The sequence below is a fragment of the Elephantulus edwardii genome, unplaced genomic scaffold, assembly GCF_000299155.1.
Source record: "Elephantulus edwardii isolate Elephantulus edwardi_28Jun2011 unplaced genomic scaffold, EleEdw1.0 scaffold00026, whole genome shotgun sequence".
In the NCBI taxonomy this organism is placed as follows: Eukaryota; Metazoa; Chordata; class Mammalia; order Macroscelidea; family Macroscelididae; genus Elephantulus; species Elephantulus edwardii.
The window spans coordinates 15,644,288-15,671,716 of record NW_006399776.1 but is presented as its reverse complement, the minus strand read 5'-3'; the positions used below and the strand labels follow the sequence as shown (position 1 = coordinate 15,671,716).

Below are 27,429 nucleotides of genomic sequence, written 5' to 3'. Positions count from 1 at the left end.
AGCTCTGCTCACCTCCTCTTGCCCCTCCCCAATTTCCCCATATTTCTACTTTATTATTTGATGCTCAATTTTAAATAAAATACATTTCAATAGACATTTTATTTGTACATGTATATTTCTTATTCTACAGAAAAGTAAATAAAAAGTCATCTCACTTTTTAAAAAGCATGTTGCTTGGAAGCAGTGCATCTTTCTTCCTAATCAGTTACTTGCTTATCTTTATTTTGATGTGCCACCTATAATAAATTCTGAATTGTAATACACTCTCTCTGAGATGAATTCAGTAGACTTAACCATGAATTTAATAGGGGAGACTCTCTGAAGGCATGATGTCCTTTAGGTATAAGTGTTTGTTACCCCAGAATTCTTTTACTTTGGTATATGGCAGAAGACAGCCATAGCGCTTTCTCAAAAAGCTAAACATTAAAATTCCATATGACCCAGCTATTCCTTTGCTTGTAATATACCCCAAGAAATGAGAACTGAGGGTCAAACAGAAACTGGTACTCCAGTGTTTATAGATGCATTATTCACCATTGTGAGGACATGGAAATAGCCCAGATGTCCAACCACGAAAGAATGGATTGAGAAGTTGTAGTACATTCATACAATGGAATACTACACAAGCACACAGGACCAATGATTTTGTAAATTACTGCCTAACTTGGGAGGGACTGGAGGGCATTATGCTAAGTGAATGAACTAATTCTCATAAAGACAAATACTGTATAAGACCATTATTGTAGAAAGAGAATGAAGATCCAAGGCTGGGTTGGTGGAAACAGAAGGGTGAGGATGGGGGTAGGATGTTTATCATAGGGTTGCACGATTCAATGAGTAGGCTGGGTGAAGGAAATGGGAAGGATCTTTTGTGAAAAACAATGTAGTCAAACTTTGTAAATAAATCAGTATACATTTTTTTAAAGTAAAATAAAAAATAAGAATACTGCTATAGGTGCAGACCCAAAATATGCTTAATATAATTCTGTATACCTTTGTTAAATAGGTAGTCCTTTTATTATTTGTTGTTATGTACTGTTGAGGCAGAACTGACTCAAACTGACCTTCCAACTGCTTTTCAATCATGCAGGAGAAGATTGTCAATCTTTATCCCATAGAGGATCTGCTGGATTTAAATTGTGTGCCTTTGTATTGCAGTGCAACTCTTTACCAGAGGTCCCTTAGGTTAGGGGGAAAACATAAAACAAGACAAAGGAGTTTACAGTTACATGGTAGGGGCACTTGCTTTTTTTTTTTTTTTAAGTGTAGATGCTGAAATTGGAAATGGACTCTTAAGGTAAGTTGGCAGATTTCCATCCTTAACAATAACTGTTCATGAATTTGATATAACACAATGGTGCAAGTTTTCACAATGATTCCTCTTTAATGGTTAAACTTTAGGTGGTCTAGTGGTAAGAAGTTGCTCTATAATACTAAAAGCACAGAGTTCAAATCCATCAGCTACTTCACAGGAAAAGGAGGGATAGGGATAGTAAATCTGTGTGATTTACTGACTCTAAAAACCTAATGGAGGGTCAGCTATGGATTGGTTCTGACTCAATGGAAAAACAGCAACAACAACAAATCTTTTTAAAAAAATACTGATAGGGCAACAGGGTAGACCTTGTGGTTTGGTTTGTAGCAAGTTGAGCTGCTAATCTGAAGTCTTTGTATCGCCTGGAGTTCAAATTCACTGGCAGATAATCAGGAGAATGATGGGTAGTCTTCTCATATTCTTATTTACGATTTCAGAAATGTTATGGAGGGTTTCTATGAATTAGAACTAACTTTACATCATTGAATTTGAGTTTTGATGGTGCAACAGGTAAAAACTTGGCTAGTAACCAAGAAGTTAGCCATTAGAACTCTTGTAGTACCTCTTTGAAGGAAGACCTGGTGTGAAGTTTAGAAAGTGCTTCTCTAGCACACACCAGGTTGCAATAACTCGTAATTGACTTGATGGCACACAACAACAACAACACAACTTTGACATGTAGGGTCACTGTGAATCAAAATCTGTTTGGAAGCACCTAATAATACTAAGGAGAACTGTTCCTGGTGGCATATTCTGTACGGCAGACATTACATGACTAAGGGTGATCCCAGCCATGCCATCCATATTCAGCTACCAAACCAAGACCATAAGCCTTTTTCACGTAACAACCCAGCTTTATGGCTAATGGTTCATTTTTAATTCAATAAAAGATTCAACAGCAGTAAACATAAGAGTAGTTCACTTTATACTCCCACCAACAGTGAATAAGGGTTTTAATTTCTCCACAACCTCGCCAGCATTTGTTGCTTGCTGTTCTTTTAAATCTTGCTATACTGACTCAGGTGAGATGATATCTCATAGTTGTTTTGATTTGCATCTGTCTTAGAGATATGGCTTTTGAAAATTTCTTCAAGATGTGCTTGTTGGCCCTCTGAATGTCTTCTTTGGTGAAGTATCTGTCCATATCCTGTGCCCATTTTTCAATTGGATTATTCACCTTTTATCTTATTAGTGGTGCTCAAGTATTTTATAAATTCAGGATATAAGTCCCTTATCTGAAATGTCATTACCAAACACTTTTTCCCAGTCTGTGGCTTCACTTTTTACCCTGCTGGAGAAGTTTTTGGATGTGTATAGGGATTTGATTGTTAGAAGATCCCACTCATCTATTTTATCTTCTCCTGGTTGTAGGTTTTTCAGGATACTTGGAATACTGTTTATGTTGTGGATTAGGGCTTCTAGCGTTCTTCCAAGCTTTTCTGTAATGAAGATTATAGTCCTTGGTTTTATTCCTAGGTCCATGATCCACCTTGAGTTGATTTTTGTGTATGGAGTGAGGTGTGGATCTTGCTTGAGTCATCTGCAGATAGTTTTCCTATTTTGCCAAGACCATTTGTTTAAAAAGCTGTCATTTCCCCACTTAACTGATTTCATCTCCTTGTCAAAAATCAGTGTGGAAGGCAGTATGGCACTTTCTCAAAAAGGTACAAATAGAGATACCATTTGACTCAGCAATTCCACTACTGGGAGTATACCCCAAAGAGACCATAACTGACATCCAAGCAGATATATGCACACCCATGTTTATCGTGGCTCTGTTCACAATAGCAAGGAGATGGAAACAACCCAGGTACCCATCAATAAACGAATGGATAGAGAAGCTGTGGTATATTCACACAATGGAATACTATGCTGCATTGAAAAACAAGGAACTCATTCGGTGTTATTCAAAATGGGTGACCCTGGAGGACATTATGAGTGAAGTATCTCAGTCACAAAATGACAAATACTGCATGGTGCCACTGTTGTAAAACAGGACTGACCTCAGGGTTGGCGGGAGACTGAGAAAGATGGGTTCAATAATGTATACTGCATTGAAACAGATGAAGGAGAAAACTGTTTAAGAGGGATATGTTATCAGGTATTTTTATCATGAAAGGAGTTCAGAGCCAAGGCAGTATAGTGGAGTGGACCTGTGGAGGGACTGTAAAACAATGAAATAATTTTTCTTTTATTTTTCCAAGAGGGTAGTGTACTGGGGTGGAGTGGGGGAGTTAGGAGGGGAGAAAAGTGCAACAATGAATGAATGGAAATTCAAAGTCTCTGTAAATTTTTATTGAAATTAATAATAATAACAACAAAAAAAGAGTAGTTCACTAAACACATTGCCGCAAATAACGGTAATACATCAAAAAAAATTAAAAAAATGTCTTTCTAATCATGAAAGTGTGCAGCAACCTGTTAAATCCTTTTTTAGCAATCTTCTCTGACCGTGAATAGGCTTACCTGAACTTTAAACTTTCATTTCATCCTTGAAAATCGTGATTATAGGATCATAAGCTTCTAGGATTTGTGGGCAGACTATTTTAATTTTTTATTCTACCGTGAGTATCCCGTGCTATCCATCTTAGAGGGCTCCCAATTCTTTTAAAATATAAAATACCTCTCCGTTCCATTTCTTCATTTAGTAATACATTCCAGATGAATATGGCAATATAATAGAGCTTAATCTTCCTTTGGAATCATTTGACTGACATTGGCATCTGAAGGTCACGTAGGTGCCCAAGCTGTGTCAGTTATGTTTCATTCTGAATCCATGTCTGGTCGCGAATGGAATGCACTTGGCCTTGTGTTGTCATCCTGATGAAAGGATTCCCTGTGCTGTTGTTGGTCTAAGATGTTTATTTTAATGTGAGGAGGGATGCAGTGAGATGGACTCAGGGGAGGCCAGCTGGCACGCTGGGCAAGGTCTCACAGCTCCTCAGCTCTAGTGAAATGACTACAGTTCTCAGACTGTTCTTGAGGCCCTGTGTCAGACATTCCTATTTGGCAGTGGATGAAAACAGAAGGAAACTTGCGCTTTCTTACTTCATAAGAGTTAATTAATAAGAAGCTGATATAAACAGAAAGGTAACATATACATGTTACGGATTAAAAATTCTGTTTTTGTGACTGACGTGTTTATCGTTTCTGTTCATTATTTTTTCCTTCTACCTATCTTTACTTAACATTATATCTGTTAATACTGTTCTTCCTCACTAAAATGTCCCTTTTACTGTCCCAGCTACATACGTTATAAACAGTACATATTATTTTAATGATTGAGTGAATGAGTAAATGAAGAAATGGAGACATGAATGTAAAGAAACAAGCACGAACAAGTTAAGGGAAAATACACCTAGATGTTGTAAAGCTCAGTAGAAGCAGAAGTGATTATAGACATCCTGCAGAGCTCCCAGCATTCCAGGTTTCTAAATGACACTGACATTTCCAGTCCAGCTTCCTAGGAGTTAGTAGTATACCTTGGATACCTTGTTAACAGTTTTGTTTACTTTAATCCACAATTGTCTCCTGCAGATGAATAATCTGACTTTTTACTAGTCCAGCTTCTTAGGAACAACCTTATTTACCTCATGTAAAAGACAAGCAACTTCTATGTTGCTTTCTAAAATTACCTAGTACTTTCAAGAAGTACTTTCTAAGCCTGTAGAATCACAGATTAAAACATAGACAGAGAGCCAGTTTGTATCTTTGTGTCATGGTGCATCTATTTGCTAGAGATTGTTTCTGTTATTAATAAGTAAATGTTGTTTACAGATAATTGGGCTAAGACCTAAAAGGCACTTGATATGGGCATTGAATGACTTATTTTTTTTTAAAACAGAGTAAACCTTTGATTAAATAAAATCAAGTTTGGTAATGTATTTCATCTCAGTACATTTGGACAAAATTACTGTCTCTTCAGGAAGCTCTGGTGACCTAGTGGGTAAGGAATGGTATTCCCTCCTCAATAATAAATGTTTCAAATGGCCCAGTTGCTCCACTGGAGAAAGATGAACAGTCATCTTCTGTGATATACCCTGTGAAAACCACCTGGATGATCAGTTATGAGTCAGTTCTTACTCAACAGCCTGAATTTTGACTTAACTTCATTCCTTCATCCAGTAAACAAATATCAAGTGCTGGTTCTGTATGAGAAACCATCACTCTATTGCAACACATGAAGTCAAGCCAGATTTTATAGTCAAACAAGACACTTTAAAATTTACAACATAATATATGTACCAATAGCTCAAGATGTCAGTAAAGTCAGCTGTGGAATAACAGAAATCAGTATCTTAGTTATTCCTATACATTCAGGGGATATCTTTACAGAAGATAAATAATTTTAATGAATCTTAGAGTTTGGAATGGTGATCATTACACAGAGAAAGAACTTTCCCACTCGATGAAAGAACAAATTGGGACTGTGAATGGAGTATATAGATTGTGTGAATGTAGGTTATTTCAGAGCACAAGACTGAAAGCACAAGTTGGATTGAGACCAGATAAAGCCCTTAATATTATGGCAAGATGTTTGGACATTATATAATAAGAAACAGGGAGATGAAACCATGAAGAGAAAAACTTTGATCTGAAATTGAGTGTAGATGTGCTCCCCAGGCTGTCGCATGGAAGACTGACTTCCAAGCTCTTGAATGCTCTAGCCGTAGCTGGGTCTCCTACTTTGTTCTCTGTGCTTCCCTTCTCACTGCATTCTAGTTGCAGTGGTCTTCTTTGATTCCTTAATAAAAGCCAAACTCCTTTGTTTTATATCTTTTCATTTGCTATTCTATCATCAGTAATACTCTTCAGCTCCACTTTTTGCATATTGTTATTATTGGTTGCCACTGAATTGCCTCTAGCATGTGGTAACATTATATATAAGAAAACAAAATATTACCCAGTGCTGTACTATCTTCATGATCTTTGATATCTTTGGATCCATTGTTGCTACTATTGTGTCAATCCATCTTATTAGGGTTTTCAACATTTTCATGGACCTTTTCCTAGCAATTGATCTTTCCTGCTGCCCAATGCTAACTCCTTTTCTTATTTAGGGATTCAGGTTAAATGTCACTCCTCAGTGGAAGTCAGACCTCTAGACATCTCTCTTCAGTGTAAATCTCTTAAGGTAATTCTCTCTTACTTTCTTCATAGGAATTATTTTATAAACCTCTCCATTTATGCTTGGATTCACCTGCATTTTCAGAATGCAGGGAGCTCTGGTAACCTAGTGCGTAAGGAATTGTGCTGCCAACTTAAAGGTAGGCAGTTCACATCCACCAGCTGTTCCTGGGGCGAAACATGGTCAGTCTCCTTCCATGTGACTTACAGCCTCTAGAAACCTGTTAGAAGGTCAACAAGCTGCATGAACTAGATTGAAGAGATAGATTTCTTACCGATGTACCCCAGGATCTTATGCAGGTGCCTAGCATATAGGTGATTATTGATAAATGTTTATTGCACTTGATCTTAGCCAAAAGGCCGAGAAGCGATGATAAATGTCTATTGCATAAACACAAGACTGAAAGAAGATTATGTCTCTTAGAAATCTGTTTCAATGAGTAGTGCAGATAATGAATGTAAAAGCGATAACTAAGGCCGATTTGATAAGAGATGTGCAAGAGAAATATACTATAAATGTAAAGGAAATATGTACAAAGAATATCTGGACAGAGTTTTATGATTACAGATGGAAAAAATGATAGAAATGAAGTTTTGGATATACCTTGACTTTCTTAATTCAGCAACTATGTGTAAAATGATGCTGCCATCCCCTCCTCAAAAAAAAAAAAAAAGGAAACCATAAGTATAGCAAGAGACACTATGGTAGATGCGAGGAAACTTAGTTCTATTTTTAATTATTTTGTTATTGTTATTGTATGTACCATTGAGTTGACTGTGGTTCATAGTGACACTATGAATAATGGATCTGAACTTTTCCCTGTCTTGTGTCACCCTCACCATCTCCAATATACTTGAGTTTGTTTTTACAGTCACTGTCAACCTATCTCATAGAAGGTCTTCCTCTCCTATGTCAACCCTCCACCTTTCCAAGCATGATGTCCTTCTCCAAGGACTGGCCCCTTCTAACAACATGCCCAAAGTATATGAGACAGTACTTTACCAGGGAGCACCCTCCCTGGTCTCATTTTCTCCAAGAAAGATTTGTTTTTTTGACAGTCTATGGGATATTCGGTACTCTTTTTTCTAATACCACAACTTAAAGGCATCAATGATTCTTCTAAGGATATTCAACTTTCAGATTGTTCAACTTTCAGATGTATATCAATTATTTGGATGTATATCAATTAATTGGATCAGATTCACCTTACTCTTTCAACTGACATCGTTGTTCTTCAGCACTATGGAGAGGTCCCTTGTAGCTAATTTTCCCAGTACCATGCAATTTTTTTTTTTTATTTCTTGACTACTATTAATCAAGAGTGATTATTGTGAATCCAAGTAAGATGAAATAATTGACAGTTTCAGACTTTTCTCCATCTAACAATTAAAACAAGTCCACAAGAAACAAAATATAATGTTGAGTCTATGTGAATTGAAAAACCATCTCAAGAATAGATTTGAGGCATTGAGCACTAATGAATGACAATTAGGTGAGCTATGGGATGACATCAAAGATGCCATCTAGGAAAAAAACAAAAGGCCATTCATTACAAAGTCAGTTGTTGTTGTTATATGCTGTCAAGTAGCCTGTAACTCATAGTGACACTATGTATAAAATCCCTAAACCCTGCTCTATCCTGTGCCAATCTTACTGTCTCTGACACATCTACCTCCATTACCCCAGCCACTGAATAAATCCATCTCATTAAGGGTCTTTCTCTCTTTCACTGTCCCTCTACCCTTCCAGGCATCACGTTCTTCTTTAAGGACTGGTGTTGCATTGCAACATGTCTAAAGTATGTCAGCCTGGTCTCACCCTCTCTAGGGCAAACCTCTTTGTTCTGTTAGCAGTCTATGGTGTATTCATTACTCTTTTTCAGCACCACAGCTCAAAGGCATCAAAGTCAGGGGGAAAGAAAATATCAAAAAGGATGTCAGAAGAGATTCTGAAAATTACACTAGAACATCTAGAAATCAAAACAAAGGGGGAAAAAATGACAGAATAAAAAAGTTGAATAGCCACTTTCAGAGGACTGCCCAAGACGACAAAGTAAACTATTGCAATGAAATGAGCAAAGCCCTGGAATCAGAAAATAAAAAGATAAGAACTTTCTTAGAATTTTTAAGTTGCAAGAACTGAAGTATAAATTAATGCCTGGAATTTCAATACTGAAGGATGCTGTGGGGAAAATGTTGAATGATTTAGGAAGCATCAAAAGAAGATGGAAGGAATATATAGCGTCACTGTATCTAAAGGCATTGGATTATTTTAATTAGGGACATTTTTCTTAAAATGTACAATGAATGAGCTTCTGAAAATTCTCATCTGGTGCTAAGTAGATAGGAATAATTTGGAAACATAACATCTCCAAGAAAGTAACCCTTTCTGTTTCTCTCTACCCAAGATGATGTTTGACATGTGGGAGAAAACCAAATCCCTACCCTGACTAATGTTTAAACACTGCATAACTAAAGGAAAGACCTTGGCATTCAGGAAAAATTATTTCAAGAGGCTGATCTTACTACCCACAGCTCTTGTATTTGTCCTAGGAGAGATTTTGAATAAGTTACTTGCTTACCACTCATTTTTCATCTGATGAATAGGGACGACTTGTATTTAAAAGCATTTGACATCCTTGGACACAGTAACTGCCTACATGATTGCAAATTAGTGTTTTCATTCCATGTTAGTGACTTCCTCTTATTCTTTTCCCATGAGAAATGGAAAATTGCTGTTGACTATTCTTGATCTAAACCTCTAAAGGCATTACAACAGACTAGGTGCCAGAAACCTCCTAGCATTCTTTGGGAAATTCCCGTATACTGAGAATTCATATTTATAATATTTAACCTAAGATAAAAATAAAACATTTTTCACTTTAGTTCATACTCGTTCAGACTGAGATTAGGAATGTATCTGCATCAAAGACTATCTTTCTATTTAAGACTCTCAATTAAAAATGTGGGAGGGATGTAAGTTAACTACAGGCCAGAGTCTAAATTCGAGCCTCCTAAATCAGAGAATGCCCACTAGGTCACTCTGCTTCTTGTTTTTAAAATTTTCCAAAGTCTCCTTAGATGTACAGGGAGGACACTGTACAGCTTTCCCACAGGGTGGCTGGTGGATTCAAACTGATGACATTTTGGTGGGCAGAGTCTGATACATTGAGTCGACCAGAAGTCCTACTCACCAGTAGTTCACTTACTTGTGAATTTAATCAGGCATTTGAAATTCCCAATGAATTTTCTATGAAATATTTACTGAAGAAGAGCTTTCACCACAGTCTAGGAAAAACTACACTTGGAAGTCCCAGGCAGGGTATTGAACATACTATGGACTGCCAAGAGAACAAACAGATCTGCCCTGGATGTGAAACCAGGTTGCTCCTTGGAGGCAAGGATTGTGAAGGTCCGTCACACATCCTTTTTTTATGTTACGTGGAGAAACCAGTCCTTGGAGCAGGACATAATGCTCAAAAGGATGTAGAGTCAGCTCAGGATAGGAAGACCCTGGATGAGATGAATTGACATAGTGACGGTGGCAATGAGAGCAGGTGGCTCAGACAGTGAGATTGGCTCAAGATAGGGCAGGGTTTGTTCCTCGAGTTGCTAAGAGTTGTAGTCGACTTGATGGCACATAACCACATTTTTTTAAAAAAAAAGTTTTAGAGCATGCATTTCATTTTATATATTCTTTGTTGTTAGTTGTCATCAATTCAAATATGACTCATAGCAATCTCATTAACAGATTTGAACTCCATCCTATCCTGTACCATCTTCATACTTCCTGACATACTAGAGTCTGTTGTAGCAGTCACTGTGTCAATTCACCTGGTTGAGGGTCTTCCTTTCCCTCACTGACCCTCTACTCTTCTGAGTATCATGTCCTTCCCATCCTAGCAACATGCCCAAAGTATGTGAGGTGAAGTCTTATCATTCTTGCCTCCAAAGAGCATTCAGGCTGTACTTTATATCTATCTATCTAGATCTATATCTCCATATTATAAAGCGTAACTAAATATAAATAAATTGATAAAAGATTTCTAAATGTCTTTAACTTTGAAGGCTTTTCTCATTAAATAATGTATCAAGGCTCAGTTTAGAAGTAGAATAAAGCATACTTTAATAATAATGGACATAAACCCATATTTCCAGGTTAATCTATTGTATGTGGGGAGAAACTTTTTGGTAAATCTGGTTCAACTCTCCTTGGTTTTATCTTCATCCATGGCTGATGAGAGTTTACTCTCCACTCTACCATATCCTTTTTGTTGATTCTTATTGTTGATCTTTAGTCTTGGGTTTCTCTACAGGAATCTTTTGGATCTAGTTTGTTCATTTGTTGAAGTTTAGCCTTGTTAAAACTAGATTTTAGAATCTGAAGAATTCATTTGATTGGGAGTGCACATGCGCACACACACTCTAGGATATGTGAAAGCATGAACAAATGAAGATGCCATATAGGAAGATGCTTCCCCACCAAATGTGATACATAATCCTGCCCTGCTGACATACGACTGAATAGGATGACAGTGTAAATTCATATATTAAATATTTGCAGGACTCTCTTTTAAGTTTTAGATAAATAAATAGATAGGTGTTAAAGTACTTCATTTTCCCATCTTCTTCTTCCTCTCACTGACTCTAAACCACCTGAGTAGCAGGAATCTCACCCAAGTCTTTCTAAATGACTACACATTCCTTCACTCACCCAGCTGAGTCCAGAAAGCAGAGGGTGGCATTTCTTTGTACTTTACCTTCAGGCAACTAGCTGAAACCATCCAATCTGCCTGGAATGTAATTTTGGCTTAAAAGAACCAGAACTAATGGAAGAACAGAAGCAGCTTAACCCAAACTGTTTCTCATTCCATAGCGAATGGAGAGGATAGAACAGGGGAAGTTTTGTGGATTCTCTGCTGTGTGCACTTCTTTGAGGTTTGAGCCATGGACAATTTTAATTGCACTTACATAATGATACCTTGAGCACCTTTGAGCATAGTACATACTTGAACCCTAGGTGTCAGTTGGTTGTGGGATTTTTTAGTTATAGTTTTTTTATCTATTTTTTAACTTTGAAAGATTACTTGATGATAATTTTTAGAGTATATTAGAAACACGTCTCCTTTGTGGTTGGCATTTCTTCTACCTCCCAACCATCTCCTATTTAATGTGTCATTTAAACTTCCTTCCTTTGTATCCCACCAGTACCCAAAGTAAGGTCTCACCAGGTAGCACATTATACCAGCAAGGAATTACCAACTTTGATGAAGTCATAAAATTCATTTCTCTAATTATTTGCTATGCATCAGAGAGCTGGACAATGACTAAGGATGACAGAAGAAGAATTGATGCCTTTGAGTTGTGTTGCTGGAGAAAATTCTTTAACATACTGTGGAAAGCCAAGAAAAATAGATCTGTCTTGGAGAGGGTGAAACCAAGTTTCTCCTTGGAAATTAGGATTTTGAAGCTCCATCTTACATGCTTTGGGCACGAGGCTAGGAGGGACCAGTTCTTGGAGAAGGACATCATGCTTCGAAGGGTGGAGGGACAGTGAAGAAGAGGAAGGCCTTGGGTGAGGTGTAATGAGCGTTGGTGTGTCAGAGACAGTGAGACTGACTCTGAATAAGGCAGGCTTCAGAGCTGCTGTACAGAGGGTTGCTATGAGTCACAGGCAACTCAATGGCACATAACAACAACAATACATCTTATTCTTTTCTATCTGAGGCATCTTTCATTGGTGCCTCTTCATTTTTTGTTTATGTGCTTTCGTTGTCAATTAATTCTGGCATAGAATGGAATGTTGCAATTATTGCAATCCTTTCGAAATTTAGACTTTATGCTATTGTGGGTTTTATTCTATTCTTATTCAAAATTTAGCCATTTCAGGTTTCCATTTTCTTTTTATAGAATTTTTTTTCTACATGACTTCTGCTTCAAGTGGCATAATAGTTAAGAAATAGTAAGGTTTTTCATTTTACTGTAAATACTGAAATATTATATAAAAGTTATGATCAAACATTTGTAGTCCTCTCCACATTATTAAGGAGCAATGATACCAGTTTGAAGACTAAAGGACCCCTGATTCAGGCCATGAGCTTTCCAATTACTTGCTGTGCACCTAAGGCGGACAGTGAGGGATGACAGGAGAATTGATGCCTTTGAGCTGTGGTGCTGGTAATATTCAGAAGAGGGTTGAACGTTCTATGGGCTTGAAAAAGAACTAATAGATATGTCTAGGAAAACTCCAACTAGAGTGGTCCTTGGAATCCTTGGAGGCAAAGATGACACAGTTTCATCTCACAGAGTTTGAACATGTTGCTAGGAAAAGCTGTTCCTTGGAGAGCAACGTCATGCTTGGAAAGGTGGAGAGTCAGTAAAAGAGTGAAGACTCTCAATCAGTTGGCTTGACACAGTGACTGCAGCAAAGGGCTCAAGTGTGTCAGAGATTGTGAAGATGGCACAGTATAGGGCAGGGTTCAGATATGTTGTTCACACGGTCATTACAAATTATACCCTACCCGACGGCACCTACCAACAACTACAACAATCTGATATGGTTTGCCTGCTGTGCCCATTGTTCACTTTAAGCTACTTAACAATTTCCATCAGATAGTCATAGAGGACAGTCATGTATGCATTTCTGTGAATAGAGATGTATCTAGTGCTGACTGAAGGCATAACATAGTAGTCATGGGGGATAGTGAGGACTCACGAAGCCTTCAAGCTCTGACCATTGTGGATAGATTGAGTTGCTAAAGCTCTTCAGTGGTGACAGGGCTGTGTGTCCTTCTGTTCTGGTCCCTGTGCTTCTCCTACTTTCTTCATGGCACTCTGTCTACACCTTTCTTTTGACCTTCTGTCCACTTTCTGTCATGGACTTAGCCTTCTCTCCCATAATGGCCTTCTTGCTGGCGACTGTGACTGTGAAAAGTTGATTCTGCTCTCCCTTTCTTCACTGCTTCACTCCTTGCACTGCCTCCTCTCATCACCTCCTCCAGTCTCCTTTTTTTCTTTCTTTCTTTCTTTCTTTTTTTTTTTTTTTATCTTCAGAGCCCTAGGGGTAGACGATTTGTGCACATTTTGTGGGACAGTCTACATGGGAGTTTTACATCTTGAATCTTTCTATGGAACTTGTCTTTTTTTCTCTCCTTTCAAAGTTGAGGATCTTTTTAAGTTTTTGTTTGTTTTTTAGCAAGCCTGAAAATACCAGTAATCTAGAAAATATAGCTAAATTTAATGTCAGCTATTTGGAAATTAACAATGTTAACAGAATAATGTCTACTGATGAAATCAAATTAGCTCACTAATCTTTACTTTCCTAGGTTGGGACTAAAGCTAATCTGTGGGCAAATAACTTATTCAACACTGAATCTATGTGAGGTGACCTGTCAGCTACTTAACAAATACAGGGAAGCATAAAATGCACTATGTAAAGATTATTATTAAAACCAGTATTAGACAAAACCTGATGCGCCAACTCAAAGTCATTTGTCTGTAACATCCTCCACACCTTGTAGGGCCAGATTTACTTTGGCTGACCTATCAGACTAAGATGTACCTCTCTGTCTCAGTCTTCCACATGTTTCTTGCCCAAAGGCCAAATCCAGAAAGAACAGCTTCCTTAAATGACTCCACTTGGTTTTTACAAATTAGAAGTCCTTCCAACAGCAAGCTCAGTCCTTCTTTGTTTATTAGGACATGGTGCACTTGAGGATAGCAAAGTACCAAGGGTTAAAAAATAGCTGGAGGGCTGAGAGAATTCCTGCATGTTCTTTCTAGTCACCCTTGTCTTGTGAAAAGCAGTCTCCGTGCGAGAGAGGGAATTTGCCTGTTGTGCAAGACCCTGACCTGTGCATGCGCTTGAAGCAGGCGCATAGCTTTTATGTGAGCCTGTTAGTTTGAATTTGTGATACTGATCTGCTTTTCGTCCCTGCTGACGGTTATTATATCTTAATGGGCGAAACACTACTCTAATGATCCTTGTGTATATAATTCTTGTAGTACAGAGCAGGCACCAGAGGACCACATAAAAATGTTTGCCTCAATTTCCCTGCAAAAAACGAGCCCAGAAACCAGACTTGACCAAGTAACAGATTTTTAAAGGTAAAGGAACCCAATAAAATTACCAGCTTTTCACAGCGTGTGTCTACTTCCTTTGGACATATTGTGAGGTGTAGGTGAAATATTCTAACTGAACTGACAGTGTGAGTGGGGACAACTAAGGAGAGAGGGAGATAAAAGTAAAAACCACCAGCAATGATTGATATTGCAGTAGCAATGAGTTGTTGGCGTCTCCCCTTTGTGGATTTGACACTTCACCTTTCTGACACCATTTGCAGGAGTGTCGGTATAATGAGCCCTGTACAGATGGGAGCAAAAGCTGGAATTACTTGGGATTACTGTATCAGGGCTTTGAGGTTTGCTGTAGAATGATGTAGCCTGGCTTTTGTTTATTCAATTTATAAACTGAAAAGTGTGTATCTATGTGTGTGCTCGTGCACATGCCAGATAGACAGGGATTGAGAGGCTTTTAAATACAGAATAGAAGGAGCTGTATGATGATCCTAGGGAACTCCATATACGTTTTATTCCAAGAATAATTTCTTTCTATCTTTTAATCACGAGTTAACTAACCAAATGGTTGGATAGTTTTTAAATGTAATAGTATCTTTAAGGATAATTTAGTCAGAGAGAGTGTATTGATTCTCTGAAACATTGTCCTGACACTTGGAGAATAGAACTACCAGGCATGACCCTCTAGGAATTTAAACTCTGTTTTGTGACGAGGAGGCAGAATTATGCCCATGTAAGATAAGTCTTCTAGGATCTCTAGGACGTAAGAGTTTTTACCTTTTCAGACGTTTGTACAATAACCTCAACTTCCTTTGCTACTCTCTAGAGTTAGAAATAGTAGAACTAATTTAATTTCCTTAAGCTTCTGGGCCCAGCCAGATAATCTCTTGATGTTGGTTTTTCTGCCTCTGAATTTATTTTCCTTTTAAAAATACTGTTCTAGGGAAGTAGAAAAGCTTGATGAAATACTTGACATTGCCCTTAAAATGAATGTCTTCATCTACTTGATAATTCCCCAGTCCTTTTCTTCAACTCCATTCTTCAACCCCATTCTGGGAGGGAGTAGGGGGAGGAATCAATAGTTATGTCCACTTCTTAGGCTGACCTGTGTATTTCTGTGAGTGGCACAGAAGTTTTTCCTTATATCTAAATTAATAATCTCAGAATGGTTTGATAGTCCAGTTCCCTCTATCCTCACAGTTACATGCTGCTGAGTTAGAATCCACTCATAACTGACCTTTGGTAAGATTTTAGAGGCTATAAATCACATGGAAAGAGCTAGCCCATCTTTCTTCTGTGTAGCAGCTGGTAGATTTGAACCTTGAACCTTTGGCTTGGTAGTGCAACTCCTTACCATTAGGCTCTCAGTAATATTACTGTGTTTACTCAATGGGCTCTTCCTCCTCTGTCCTGTCGTTTCTGCCCACACTATTTAAGATTTTGGTACTTTTTACTTATTGCAATAGGTTCCAAACTAGTCTTTCCAAATTTTGACTTGTGCAATGTAAAGGTTCCTGAATGGTGCAAATGGCTTGTGTTTTAATGCTAAACTGAAGGTGAACGGTTTAAGTGTAGGACCCAGCGACACCCTGGAAGAAAGACCTGATGAGCTGCTTCTGCAAGGATTATAGTTGTGTATTCTGTTCTCTCACACATGAGACCACTGAGACTCATAATGTCCAACAGTACAGACTTGACTCTTTTTTTTTATTTGGTTATGCATTGTTGGGTTTTTTTATTGAAAACATGACTATTTTTATCCTTCAACTTGCAACTCTTACTAAATAGCTCCCTACCAGATACTGAGTGTATTACAATGTCTAAAATTCTACAAGTTCTTGCTCCTGTTTTCATTCGGTGCATTATCTCCCTGGATGCCTTATTGAATTGTCTTTTCAAGCTACAGCTGAACTGCCATCCATTTCCTGACCCTTCCATGAGCCTTTTTTCTTCTTCTTCTGTTAAGGTCTTCCCACTGATGTTCCAGTGTTCCTTGGCACTCACTGTAAACTTACAAATTGTCATTCCTTGAAATGTTCTTGGTTTTATGTTTTATTGATGAAGATTATTAAAAGGCTGTTTCAGGTGTCTGCCTGAAGCAGTATAGCAGTTGAACTTTTACCCTTGACCTTTTTTGTCTAATATGATGCTGCTATGTAAAGGCTTTTTTAGAGGCAAGATTGAAAGTAAATACTCTCATTAAAAATGAGAAAATTCATTTGTTACACTTGATTATTTTTTGGTATGGACTATTCAGGCCAATTAGACTATATTGAGTATATATAGAGAGCTGGGAACATGATTATTCAACTCTATTGACTAAACTTGGTTTTAAGAAATAAAACAAAAGCAGGGGAAAATGTAATGAGGAGAAAGAAAATTTTAATTAAAATTAACTCTGTCCAACAGTAAAATCTCTATGTTGTCACTTTTCTTAAAAAAAGAAAGAAAAATATGTACATACATGTATAAAATACACTAGATGTTTTAAACTTTTCCATGTACATTTCCTGACTTTTCTGTGATCTTAAACTTGCTGATCTCTAAGCACTTACTCCTTATTGCCTCTATATTATCATTTTCAAGATGTCTGTCCTCAATTTCCATCCAAGGATTTGTTCTCTTGGTATTCTCTTGGTATTTTATCACAGTCTTTAGTTTTATACAAAAATAATCAATTTGGCACCAAGTACTTTGCTAAGTGCAAGGGTTATCAAGATACATAATAAACTGTCCTTCCCTACAAGTCTCTTTTAGTGGGAAAGGAAGACTGTTTTATAACATTCTGTAATACAGGTGAATGGTAAGGCATCATGCTGCCATTGCTAAGGTACATGGTCTGAATCCATGAGTTGCTCTGTGGGAGAAAGATGTGCAGTCTTGTTCTGTGTGATTTGGGGCCTCACAGCGAGTGTGAAAACTTGCTGAAAAGTAGGTATGGGTTGATTCCAACTCAATGGTACACAATAACAACAACAGCAACCCTTACCTTAGGTCAAATATGAATGATTGAGCTGTGGCAGAGGTAGAGCATCAGAATTTACTAATCCCAAAGCTGAGGCTCCCCTGACAAGGTAGGAGACATTTGACTTGGTTGTTGGACAATGAGGGATGGGAAAGAAGGGGGCCAAGACATGTTCAGGATGAGGGAATTGCTCAGTGTGACTGAGCACAGGATACATGGAAGAAGTGGTGGGAGACCATATCTGAATTGTAGGTTTAGGTGACAGATGGGTTACAAACCAAGCCAAAGAGTTTGGAATTCACGCAATATTTAGAGTGGAACATTTGAGATGCTTTAGGAAACAAAGTTACATTTTAAGACCTGATTTAAAAAAAAAATTAGTGATACCATAGTTTCCTGGGAAAAACTAAAGTCAAAGGTAAAAATTGGGTTACTTCTTGAACACATATCAGAGGTAAGTTATATTTCTTTTAAATATTTGATACGGTATTTTTTGTTATTATAGTTATTTGTTGATTTGGCTCTTTAATTTCTAATACATCCTGAAGCTAACTGGGCCTTGAATGGAGTCTTGAAGAATGGGAAAGGGTTTAGTAAAAGCTGCTTTTTTTATCTTGGGAAATAACAGTGGTGGTATAATGTATTGCGCAGTTGAGAAGTCTGTGGTTTAACTGCCAGCCGTTCCACTGGAAAAAGATGGAACTGTTGGCTCCAGCGGAGGGTTGCCACAAGGCCAAGGGGGTTCTACAGCAGCAGATTTGGGTTTGCTGTGTATATTGGCTTTATTTTGGGGTTTGGCTTTTATCTGAAGCATCCAAGAATTCCTGGAAATTGCATTTATACCACGGGACCAATTGGCAGCATCAGGATGGATAATGGAGAGCTTGAGATTGTTCACAGCTTTAGTTTGCTTGGCTCCACAGTCAACACTCGTGGCAACAGCAGCCAGGAAATTAAAAGACATATTGTCATGGGAAAGTCTGCTGTTAGGGACCTCTCCAAAGTACTGAAGAGCAATGGTGTCTCTCTAGAGACTAAGGTGTGTCTGATACAGGCCATTGTCTTTGCAATCACCTGTTAGGCGTCAGAGAGTTGGACAATGAACTAGGGAGGATAGAAGGAGAATTGATGTCTTTGAGCTGTGTGCTGGAGAAGAATACTGAGTGTACCATGGACTGTTAAGAAAACAAACAGCTTCATCCTGGAGAGGGTTAAACTGGGTTGCTCCCTGGAGGCAAGGATTCTGAGGCTTCGTCTGACATACTTTGGACATGTTGTAAGGAGGGACTGGTCCTTGGAGAGGAACATCATGCTTGGTAGGATGAAGGGACAGCACAGGAGAGGAAGACGCTCTATAAGATGGATTGATTCAGTGACTGGGGTAATCAGGATGGGTGTATCGGAGACACTGTGATTGGCACAGGACAGAGCAGAGTTTAAAGCTGTTGTATATTGCGTCGCTATGAGTCACAAGTGACTTGACGGCACATAACAACAACAACAACCACAACTCATTTCTTGTAGTCATTTTCACATTCTTTACATGTGTTAAGGGAGACACGGCATTAGAAACTAACATTAAAACACATTAACAATCCATATATTTAAATCACATTAGTTGTAAAACGTCAAACCTTCATTGCCGTTGAGTTGGAACCTACCCATAGCTGACCTTCCGGTTGGTTTTTCTGAGCTGTGGATCACTGGAGGAGACAATCATCTTTTGTTTCTTTTGTGGAGCTGCTGGTTGATTCTAACCACTGGAGAAGTGTGGCCTCTGACTTAGCAGTGCCACTCTCTGTGGGCTCTGCCAGCAGAGCTGCCAGGATTAGTGACAGTGTGGAGTTCTTTCGAGTTTATAACATAATCCATAATCCATGTGCTAACCTAAGAGCAATTTGCATATTAAAATAAACAGAAAATACCCAAGTCAAGCCTCATTCAGAGTGACCCTCCATCTGATTTCTGAAGCTCTATGGAAATCTTTTCAGGGGCAGGTTGCTCACTTTTCTCCCTTGAAGGGGCTGGAGAATATAAACTGCTGACCTTTTTGTTTAATGGCCTGGCACATTATGCACTACACCACCAAGGCTCCTTTCATTACATATTGTTGTCGTTGTTATGTGCTGTGAATCAAAACTTACCCAGAGCTGCCCTCCTGCAGGTTTTCAGAGGCAGTGAATTGTGCTGAAGGAGATTGCACATTATTCCTCCCACTTGAACTGCGTGCCTCAGGATTGCAGCGCAGCTTCTTACCACTAAGCCATCAAAGCCCCCTTCTTTACATACTGTCTCACTTCAAACTTTTACAACATGGTATCCTTATACCATTTCATAGATAAGCCGAAGGCTGAACAATTAGACTGCCAAGATCACAGAGAGAGGAAGGTTTTTGATACTCTTCCCAGGCTTCCTTGACATGCTTTCCCTTTGCTCTCTCCATTATGACCATTTTAGCCTTTTCCTGCACTCTATTTCTTCATCAAGAAAAAGGATTTATGCCCAGAATGTTTTCTTCCAGACACTCACAAACTGATCTTTGCTGGTCCTAGTTTAAAGGCCACCTCCTCAAAGAAGCCTTCCTTAATTTTAATTATACTGTCTGATAATCTCCTATTTCTTCATAGTATACCATCTTTTGAGTTTATCTATGTATTCTATCTTCTCTTCCACACATGAAATTCTAAATTCCATAAGGCAAAATATTTTATATGCTTTATACATATCAAATATATACGTCTATATCTGGAGCATTTTAGAACAGTCTCTAGAAATTAGTACATTCGATAATTCTTTATTTAAGAAGTATATGGTTAAATGACTAGATGAATGCCCTAAATTTATTCTTCTATCTCATGCTCACTAGGTGTTTTGAGTTGTTATTTTCTGCTACCTAGCTCATGAGAAGAAAACTAGCTGATCATATAACACTTCAAACTGTGCTTTCAGGCCCCAGTCTGATGAGTTTTAAAACCCAAGTACTTATTGAGAAAAGATACCTACATATCCTCTCTTTCTCAGTAATGAAATATCCCTTAATAATAGCTTAAGTTTGTAGTTCATCTATAATACCTAGTATGTAGGATTAGAGTACATGTGAACTCTTCAGATGAATTATTTTTAAAAGTTGGTCTTTTCCTATTGCATTTACATTTATTGATGTATGTAGAAGAATATTGAGATTTTAAAAAATGGAAATTTTTTTTCCTGGCTATTTTGTTTTTGTTTAAAATACTAGAAATTAATACATATATAGGCTGGGCCATAAATGAGCAAATTCATATTATCTCCACATGTAAAAAAACAGTCATAACAGGATAAACTCATTTTTAGCCCCCTTCAAACTGCATTTTTCTTTCGTGGTTTCAGACTGGATTTTTTTTTGCCTATAACTTTCCTTTTGTCTTAAAAAATTCTGAAACAAGTCACTTATTAAGATATTAACCTCTTCTTTTCTCACATATCTTACTTATTATATAAGAGTAGTTTATTGATTAACTCCTTTCTTAGAGAAGGTGGCCTGTGACACCTCTCAGTGTTCTAAGAGATTGATCTTGATCTTACCTGACTTAAGTATTTAGCTCTTTAAAAATGATATAAAGAGACTCAAATTATTGACTCTAACCTATAAAAGAAGCAGAACAATTCAAAATCCACCTACCCTTTACCTTGATCCCTATTTTCTCCAAAACCACGCTATAATACCAATGAACAGAGTAACGGTTGATGACCAAAATTTTAAGGCATTCTACATATCACTGGTTGGTTTAATAAAATTAATTAGCCTGCCACAGAGAAAATTTACTAGCGTGCTGGTTAATTTCACAGTGTAAAGTCAGGGAAGAGAGGTAGAGTTGAGGGAACAAACCTTATTAGTTTTGAATAATTATTTAAAGATGTGGACTTTGCCCATTCTAAATATCTTCGATAACCAAAGCCAGTATGACTTTAAAATCTCGGTGTTTATACCCCGGTACATTTGGGAAGGAATCTCCTTAGATGAAATCATATGCATGTTAATTCATGGCTAAATGACTTACTTAAGATATAGAACAATAAGATTCCTAATAAAACCATGGGAATGAGAAATTGCCTTAAGACTGGTTCATGGGAGGTTTCTATAATCTTAATTTGCCATTGATGCAATTAATGCTTTTTCTTGTCTTTTTAATCCAAACAAGATGTTTGCAGTGGCCACGGAAAAGTGCCTCAAATCACATGCCTGAATTCATTTAATTTGCTAACATTGTCTTTTTTTCTCTCTCTTGCTCGCTCTCTCTTCCTGGTAATGGGCAAGAGTCAGTTCTGGTGCATTAGGTATTAAATCTCTTCAATTACCAGCCGGGAAGAAAGATTTAAAAAAATGTGCTTCAAACTTCCAAACTGATTTTGTTTTACAGCACAAACACTTCTCCTGTGGAGCCTAAATTAAACTACAGAAAGGATACAGAGCTTGAGGAATTAAACAAGGCAGGGCCAAGGCCCAGGCCAGCGATAGGAACCATTAGGCTTCCTTTCATTTTGTGCCTCTTGATATAAAAGGGAATTGGAACATGCTGAAAGGCACAACAATTTTGTGTAAGAAGGTGTGATATTACATTGCTTAGAATCTAGACTTGAAGTTGGAGGTAATATGGGAAATCTAATCAAATCCTTTTTTTCTTCTGTTTGGATGTGTGGCAGCTATTTTCAATGTAGACGACTCTGTGGTTGATCTGGAGACGCTGGCAGCGCTGTTTGAAAATGTGAGTATCAAAGACATAAAAACCTGACATTTCTCTTTTTCATAAGCTTTATCAATAAAAAATGTTAAGGTCAGGAAAATGATTTTTTTTTTACTCTTTCTACCTAAAAAATTACTAAGCCATTCATATGCTCCAGTAGGAAGGCTTTTTGCCTCACATGAGAGATTCCAGCACAGGAACCCAACTTTGAGTTGGACAAGACATGAGAGAAGCACTAGGTTCCCAGCTCTCATTGTGGATCTGGATTAGCGAATCTTGTTACCAACTTTCAAGGGAGGGTAGTTCAAGGTGTAGACCACTCATGTGCCGTGTTACCCACCATCCGAGAGAAATTAATCTACCTGTTTCATGGTCATGTACACTACACCTGTGCCTGTCTTTGAGAAAAGGTGATGTAATACGAGTGTGAACGCTTACTCCAAATCGAATGAGCTGCTGATGTTGAATATGGGAAGCTGTAGAATATGCTGAGTGTGTATTTGGGCTCTTAACATTTGAAATCTAACTCTACCACTGTCTGCTAAATCACTTTGGGCAAATTTATTTAAACTCCTTAAGCCTCTTTGCCCTTTAGTACAATGGAGATTGTAATGGGTTCTACCTGTCTTAAATATCTTTGATAGCCAAAGCCAGTCCATATGGGAAGGAATCTCTGAAATCGTGTGTGTGTTAATTTGTGGCTAAATGACTTATTTAAGATATAGAATGAAAAGATTCCTAGTAAAACCATGGGAATGAGAAATTGGCCTTAAGACTGGTTCATGGGAAGTTTCCAGAATCTTAATTTGCCATTGATGCAATTATTGCTTTTTCTTGTCTTTTTTTAATCCAAACAAGATGTTTGCAGTGGCCATGAAAAGGTGCCTCAAGTCTTTGTGTATGTTAAGTGAGAAGTCAGTACCCAAAGCAGTAGCTGTTTGAACAGCAAATGGCACTCTACACTAATATGATCTTTTGACTTGGGTTATATGTGGAAATAACCAGCAGAACCTGCAGGCTGTGCTGCAGAGAAGCTGCAGGAGAGTCAGAATCCCGACAGTTGTTACTTGTTTTGGTGCACTAAGTATTAAAATGTAAAAGCAGAGATTAAGCCAGATCCTCTCCTCCACGAGCAATGGTGTTTCCCAAGAAGCAGCCTCGGGCTCTGCACTAGGCTCACCAAACACGAATGAGTTAATTCAGTACTAATGACCCTCTTGGACCCTAAGTCTCCTTTCTAGAATGTATTCATATCTTTTATATATGTTGTTGTTGTTGTTGTTGTTGTTGTTGTTGTTATGGGCCTTTAAGTTCAACTCATTGTGTCCCGATGTGAAGGAGCAGAAGTTCCCTAAAAGCTTTGTCAGTAGTATTTGTGGAAACAGGTCTCTGGGTCTTTCTCCTATCGAGATACTGGATGGAGTCAAATGATTCATCTTCAGTTAGCAGCCAAAGGCTTAACCATGGTGCTGCTAGGTTTCCTTTATATATACATACCAAGAGCTGTGTGATGTATCTGAATGGGAACTTCTCAACTTATTTCATTAGTAAGGCTTCCGTTAAGAGAAAAGCACACCAGTATCAGCCCCTGGATCAATAGCACATTTGTGAAGTACCTGGAAAGCTGAGTAGACTGTGGGGGAAAGAAGGATTCACCAGTTATTTAGGAACAACCCCAAGTGAATCGTATCTAAAATGAGGATGCATATCTAAAATTGAGTGAAAGTCCATCATTTTGGCATTATGATGGGCTCAGCACCACGCGCGTGATCAGTACATTAGCTCACAGTAGGGACAAGGTGTGAGCACACAACTGAAATTGCTTGATAAATTAAGCATGTGTATAATTTAATACTAAAATAAATCATACAATGTGTACTTTCAAATGCAGAAGAAGGGAAAAGGGCGATTAAAAAATGAGGAAATTGAGAATCCATATAAGTTAAGCACGTCTGAGATTAAGAAAGCAAATACTGCTTTCTTTTTTACGGGTGTTTCCTCCATTTATGAGCAGGGTCTTTACAGGGGAATAAATAGGATCCAAAGATTAAATGCCCTGGCTTGTGTCCAGCTGAAGTCACTTGGTAGGTCTATTTGCATCTGACCACTGACCTTCAGACTTTGGCATGGAATCATCCTGAGGGTTGATGGGGTCACACTTAGAATCGTATCTATCTAGAGTGTAGATACCTAAACTATAAAGTAAGTAACAACATACAAATCACTTCCCAATACAACAAAAGGCAGGTAAATGTACACCTAATTCAAGGGCACTTAATAACAGCAATAGCATTATAGACAGAAAACCTTTGGTTGTGTGAGGCTGCCAACTGAACGTTCAGTGGTGCGAAGTCATCAGCATCCTTGTAGGGGAAAGATCTGTCAGTCTTCACAGATAAGGATTCATAGCTTTGAAAACCCTATGCAACTGTTCCATTCAGTCCTACAGGGCTGCTGTGAGTCAGGATTGACTTGAGGTCAGTGGATTGGAGTGACAGTGAGATATGTTTGATGACTTGGGTTGCTAATGTGATGCTTAAGCATTTCTGCCAAACATCTTGAGCAGCTGAAGCTCAGACTGAGATTCAAGGAATCAAACTTTAGGATCCACAGCTGTACATAGAGGTAGCACTGGAAGATTTTCATAGATTCTCATTGACTCTTGTTTTTTATTTTTGTTTTTTCATTTCGACACAGAGAGCCCAGGAGGATGAGCTGGTTAAAATAAGAAAGTATTATGAGACGTCCAAAGAAGAAGAACTGAAACTACTGGATAAACCTGAACAGTAAGCGCACTTGACCACTTTACTGTTAGGCCAAAGGGGGAACTGCAGTCTGTGTCTCCCTGCCTCCCAGGCTGCGTTAACCAGGCCTACACTGTGCAGTGAGCGAAGCCACCACACGTCATGCCTGTGACCTATTGCACAAAGCAGGATCATTGGGCTGCCAGGAAAAGCGGCGCTGAGATTTGTGCTGCGGATATAATATCTCACCCTCTTCCTCCACCCCCTCACTGCTCCCCTTTCTTGTTCTAGCAACTTGTTAATTCCTCCTAGACTAAACATTTGGCCAAAAGGGTAACCGAGAAAGGGAGAAGGCATTGCTCTGTTTAAGGTTCTGCTGATGCAGTTGAAAAAATGACATCAATAGTCACAGAACTCAAATGAATTTTCCTGAATGCCCTATCTAGCAAACACAGCCTGAATAAGCCAGCTTTGCCCCAAACCGCCCCCCCCCCCGCTCTGCCTGATTTCAAGGTGGCCTTTTCATCCTCCCTTTGCATGTATCCATCCATCTTCATTCCATTCTCTATCTCGACATGTTTCCACTGTAGCTTGGATATGTCTTTGCATCCCATCGTAAGTCCAGGAATTCAATGTGTGGCTGAGTTACTCTTGTCCTTGACTGGTCTCCTTAGACTCTGATAAGTGCAGATCATCTCTAGGGGCCCCTCAGCTGTTCAGTGATCAGAGGGATCCTTTGCTGATTGCTTCCCTGAAGGCTTCCTGGCTAGTTTAGGTCTTCCCTGTCAACAAGAGATGAGTTGAAGAAGTAGAACGCAAAGAAGTAAGCATCCAGGTTCAGGTTAACATACCGTCCCTAAAGGTATTCAAAATTTCATGGATTACACTGAAACCTTCATACTTTGCCCTTTGACCATACCCCACTCTGCATGGTGGCTTGGATGTTCAGGTCCAGAAACACATTTCTAGGAGACTAGTAGAAGTGAGGTTTACTCATTTATTGACAAAACTTTCTGATGTCTTTCATGAGTTTTCTTGCATAGAATATGGTTCTGAGACCACCAATCCTCAAAGGTTGGTTCATGGCCTAGGAATCTTACAAATCAGTGTAAATGGGGTTCTTGTGTCTTTCTGTTCGGTTTACTTATACCATTCTCTTACCAACCCCCTACCTTACAGATTAATTCAATAAATCAATTCCTGATAACAGTAGGAGCATACTTACTCAGCACTTGGCTACCAACAGAAAGAAGACAGTTCAAACCCACTTCTCACTCCAGAGAACTATGTGGCAATCCACTTTTATAAAGATCGTAACCATGGAAACTGAGTGGGGAAGTAATACTCTGTTCTGTAGGGTCACAGGATTCAGAATAGACTTGACATCATTGGGTTTTGGAACATGCTAGTAACAGATAACAAAGGAACCAAGTGTAGAATAATTGGACACTGATTAAACTATTGTGGAGTGTTTGGGGACAGTTGGGGATATCAGACATTTTACTAGTTGGAAAGAAATGCTGTTACTTTCCGCCAACAGTTGGCAGGATTTCTCTATTAAGGGTCAGATAATATATATTTCAGGCTTTCTGGATTACATTAAAGAGAACATTGAAAAGAATGGGAATCCCAGAACACTTAATTGCGCTCCTGTGAAACCTATACTTAGACCAAGAAGCAGTTGTGTGAACACAAGGGAAAATGGCGTGGTTTAAAATCGGCAAAGAGGTCAGGTTTGCTTAGATCCATTTTTCCATATCTATGGAATCTATTAATTGTGGATCCAAGCAAGATGAAGCTGTTGACAGTTTCAGTCACCTCTACATCCATGATGATTCTGCCTTTGGTCCAGTGGTAAGAATCTTGCTTTTTTTAACATTGAGATGCAATCCATACAAAAATATGCATTCCTTAATTTTCTGCAACAAGTTCAAGTTCTCTTCACTTTCAGCAAGTAAGATTGTGTCATCTGCACAATACAAGCTATTGATGAGTCTACCTCAAATCTTGATATCACACTCCTTTTCATAGAGTCCAGCTTCTCGGATAATTTACTCAGCATACAGGTTGAATAGGTATGGAGAGAGAATATAACCCTGGCATACTCCCTTCTCAATTTTAAACCATTCAGTGTTATCCTGCTCTATTCGCACAACAGCCTCCTGGCCCAGGTGTAGGTTCTATATAAGCACAGTTAAGTGCTCTGGGATTCTCATTTTTCTCGGTTGCAGTCATAACTTGTTATGATCCACACAATCAAATCCGATTAAATAATTAATTAATTAATACAATTAACTTCGCTCATTAGTGTTCAAGGCCTCAAACCTGTTCCTGAGATGATTCTGAAATTCAGGTGGTATGAAATCAAAGTCATATCTTGGCTCCTGTGGGTTTGGTTTAATTTTCCTCAGCTTCAGCTTGAACTTGCATATGAGTAATTGGTGGTCTGTTCCACAATCAGCCCCCGGCCTAGTTTTC

At 38.4% G+C, this 27,429-nt stretch overlaps 1 protein-coding gene across 3 annotated transcripts in view; it reads left to right on the top strand.

Annotated features, from left to right (window-relative positions):
• FMN1 (formin 1) overlaps positions 1–27,429 on the top strand; it is a 580,566-nt gene that overhangs the window by 344,382 nt on the left and 208,755 nt on the right. For all 3 annotated transcript variants that reach the window (XM_006883052.1, XM_006883051.1, XM_006883053.1), the window contains 2 exons: positions 22,167–22,228; positions 24,905–24,993. In XM_006883052.1, the coding sequence (XP_006883114.1) occupies positions 22,167–22,228; positions 24,905–24,993 (151 nt within the window). The remainder of the gene's footprint in view (positions 1–22,166; positions 22,229–24,904; positions 24,994–27,429) is intronic.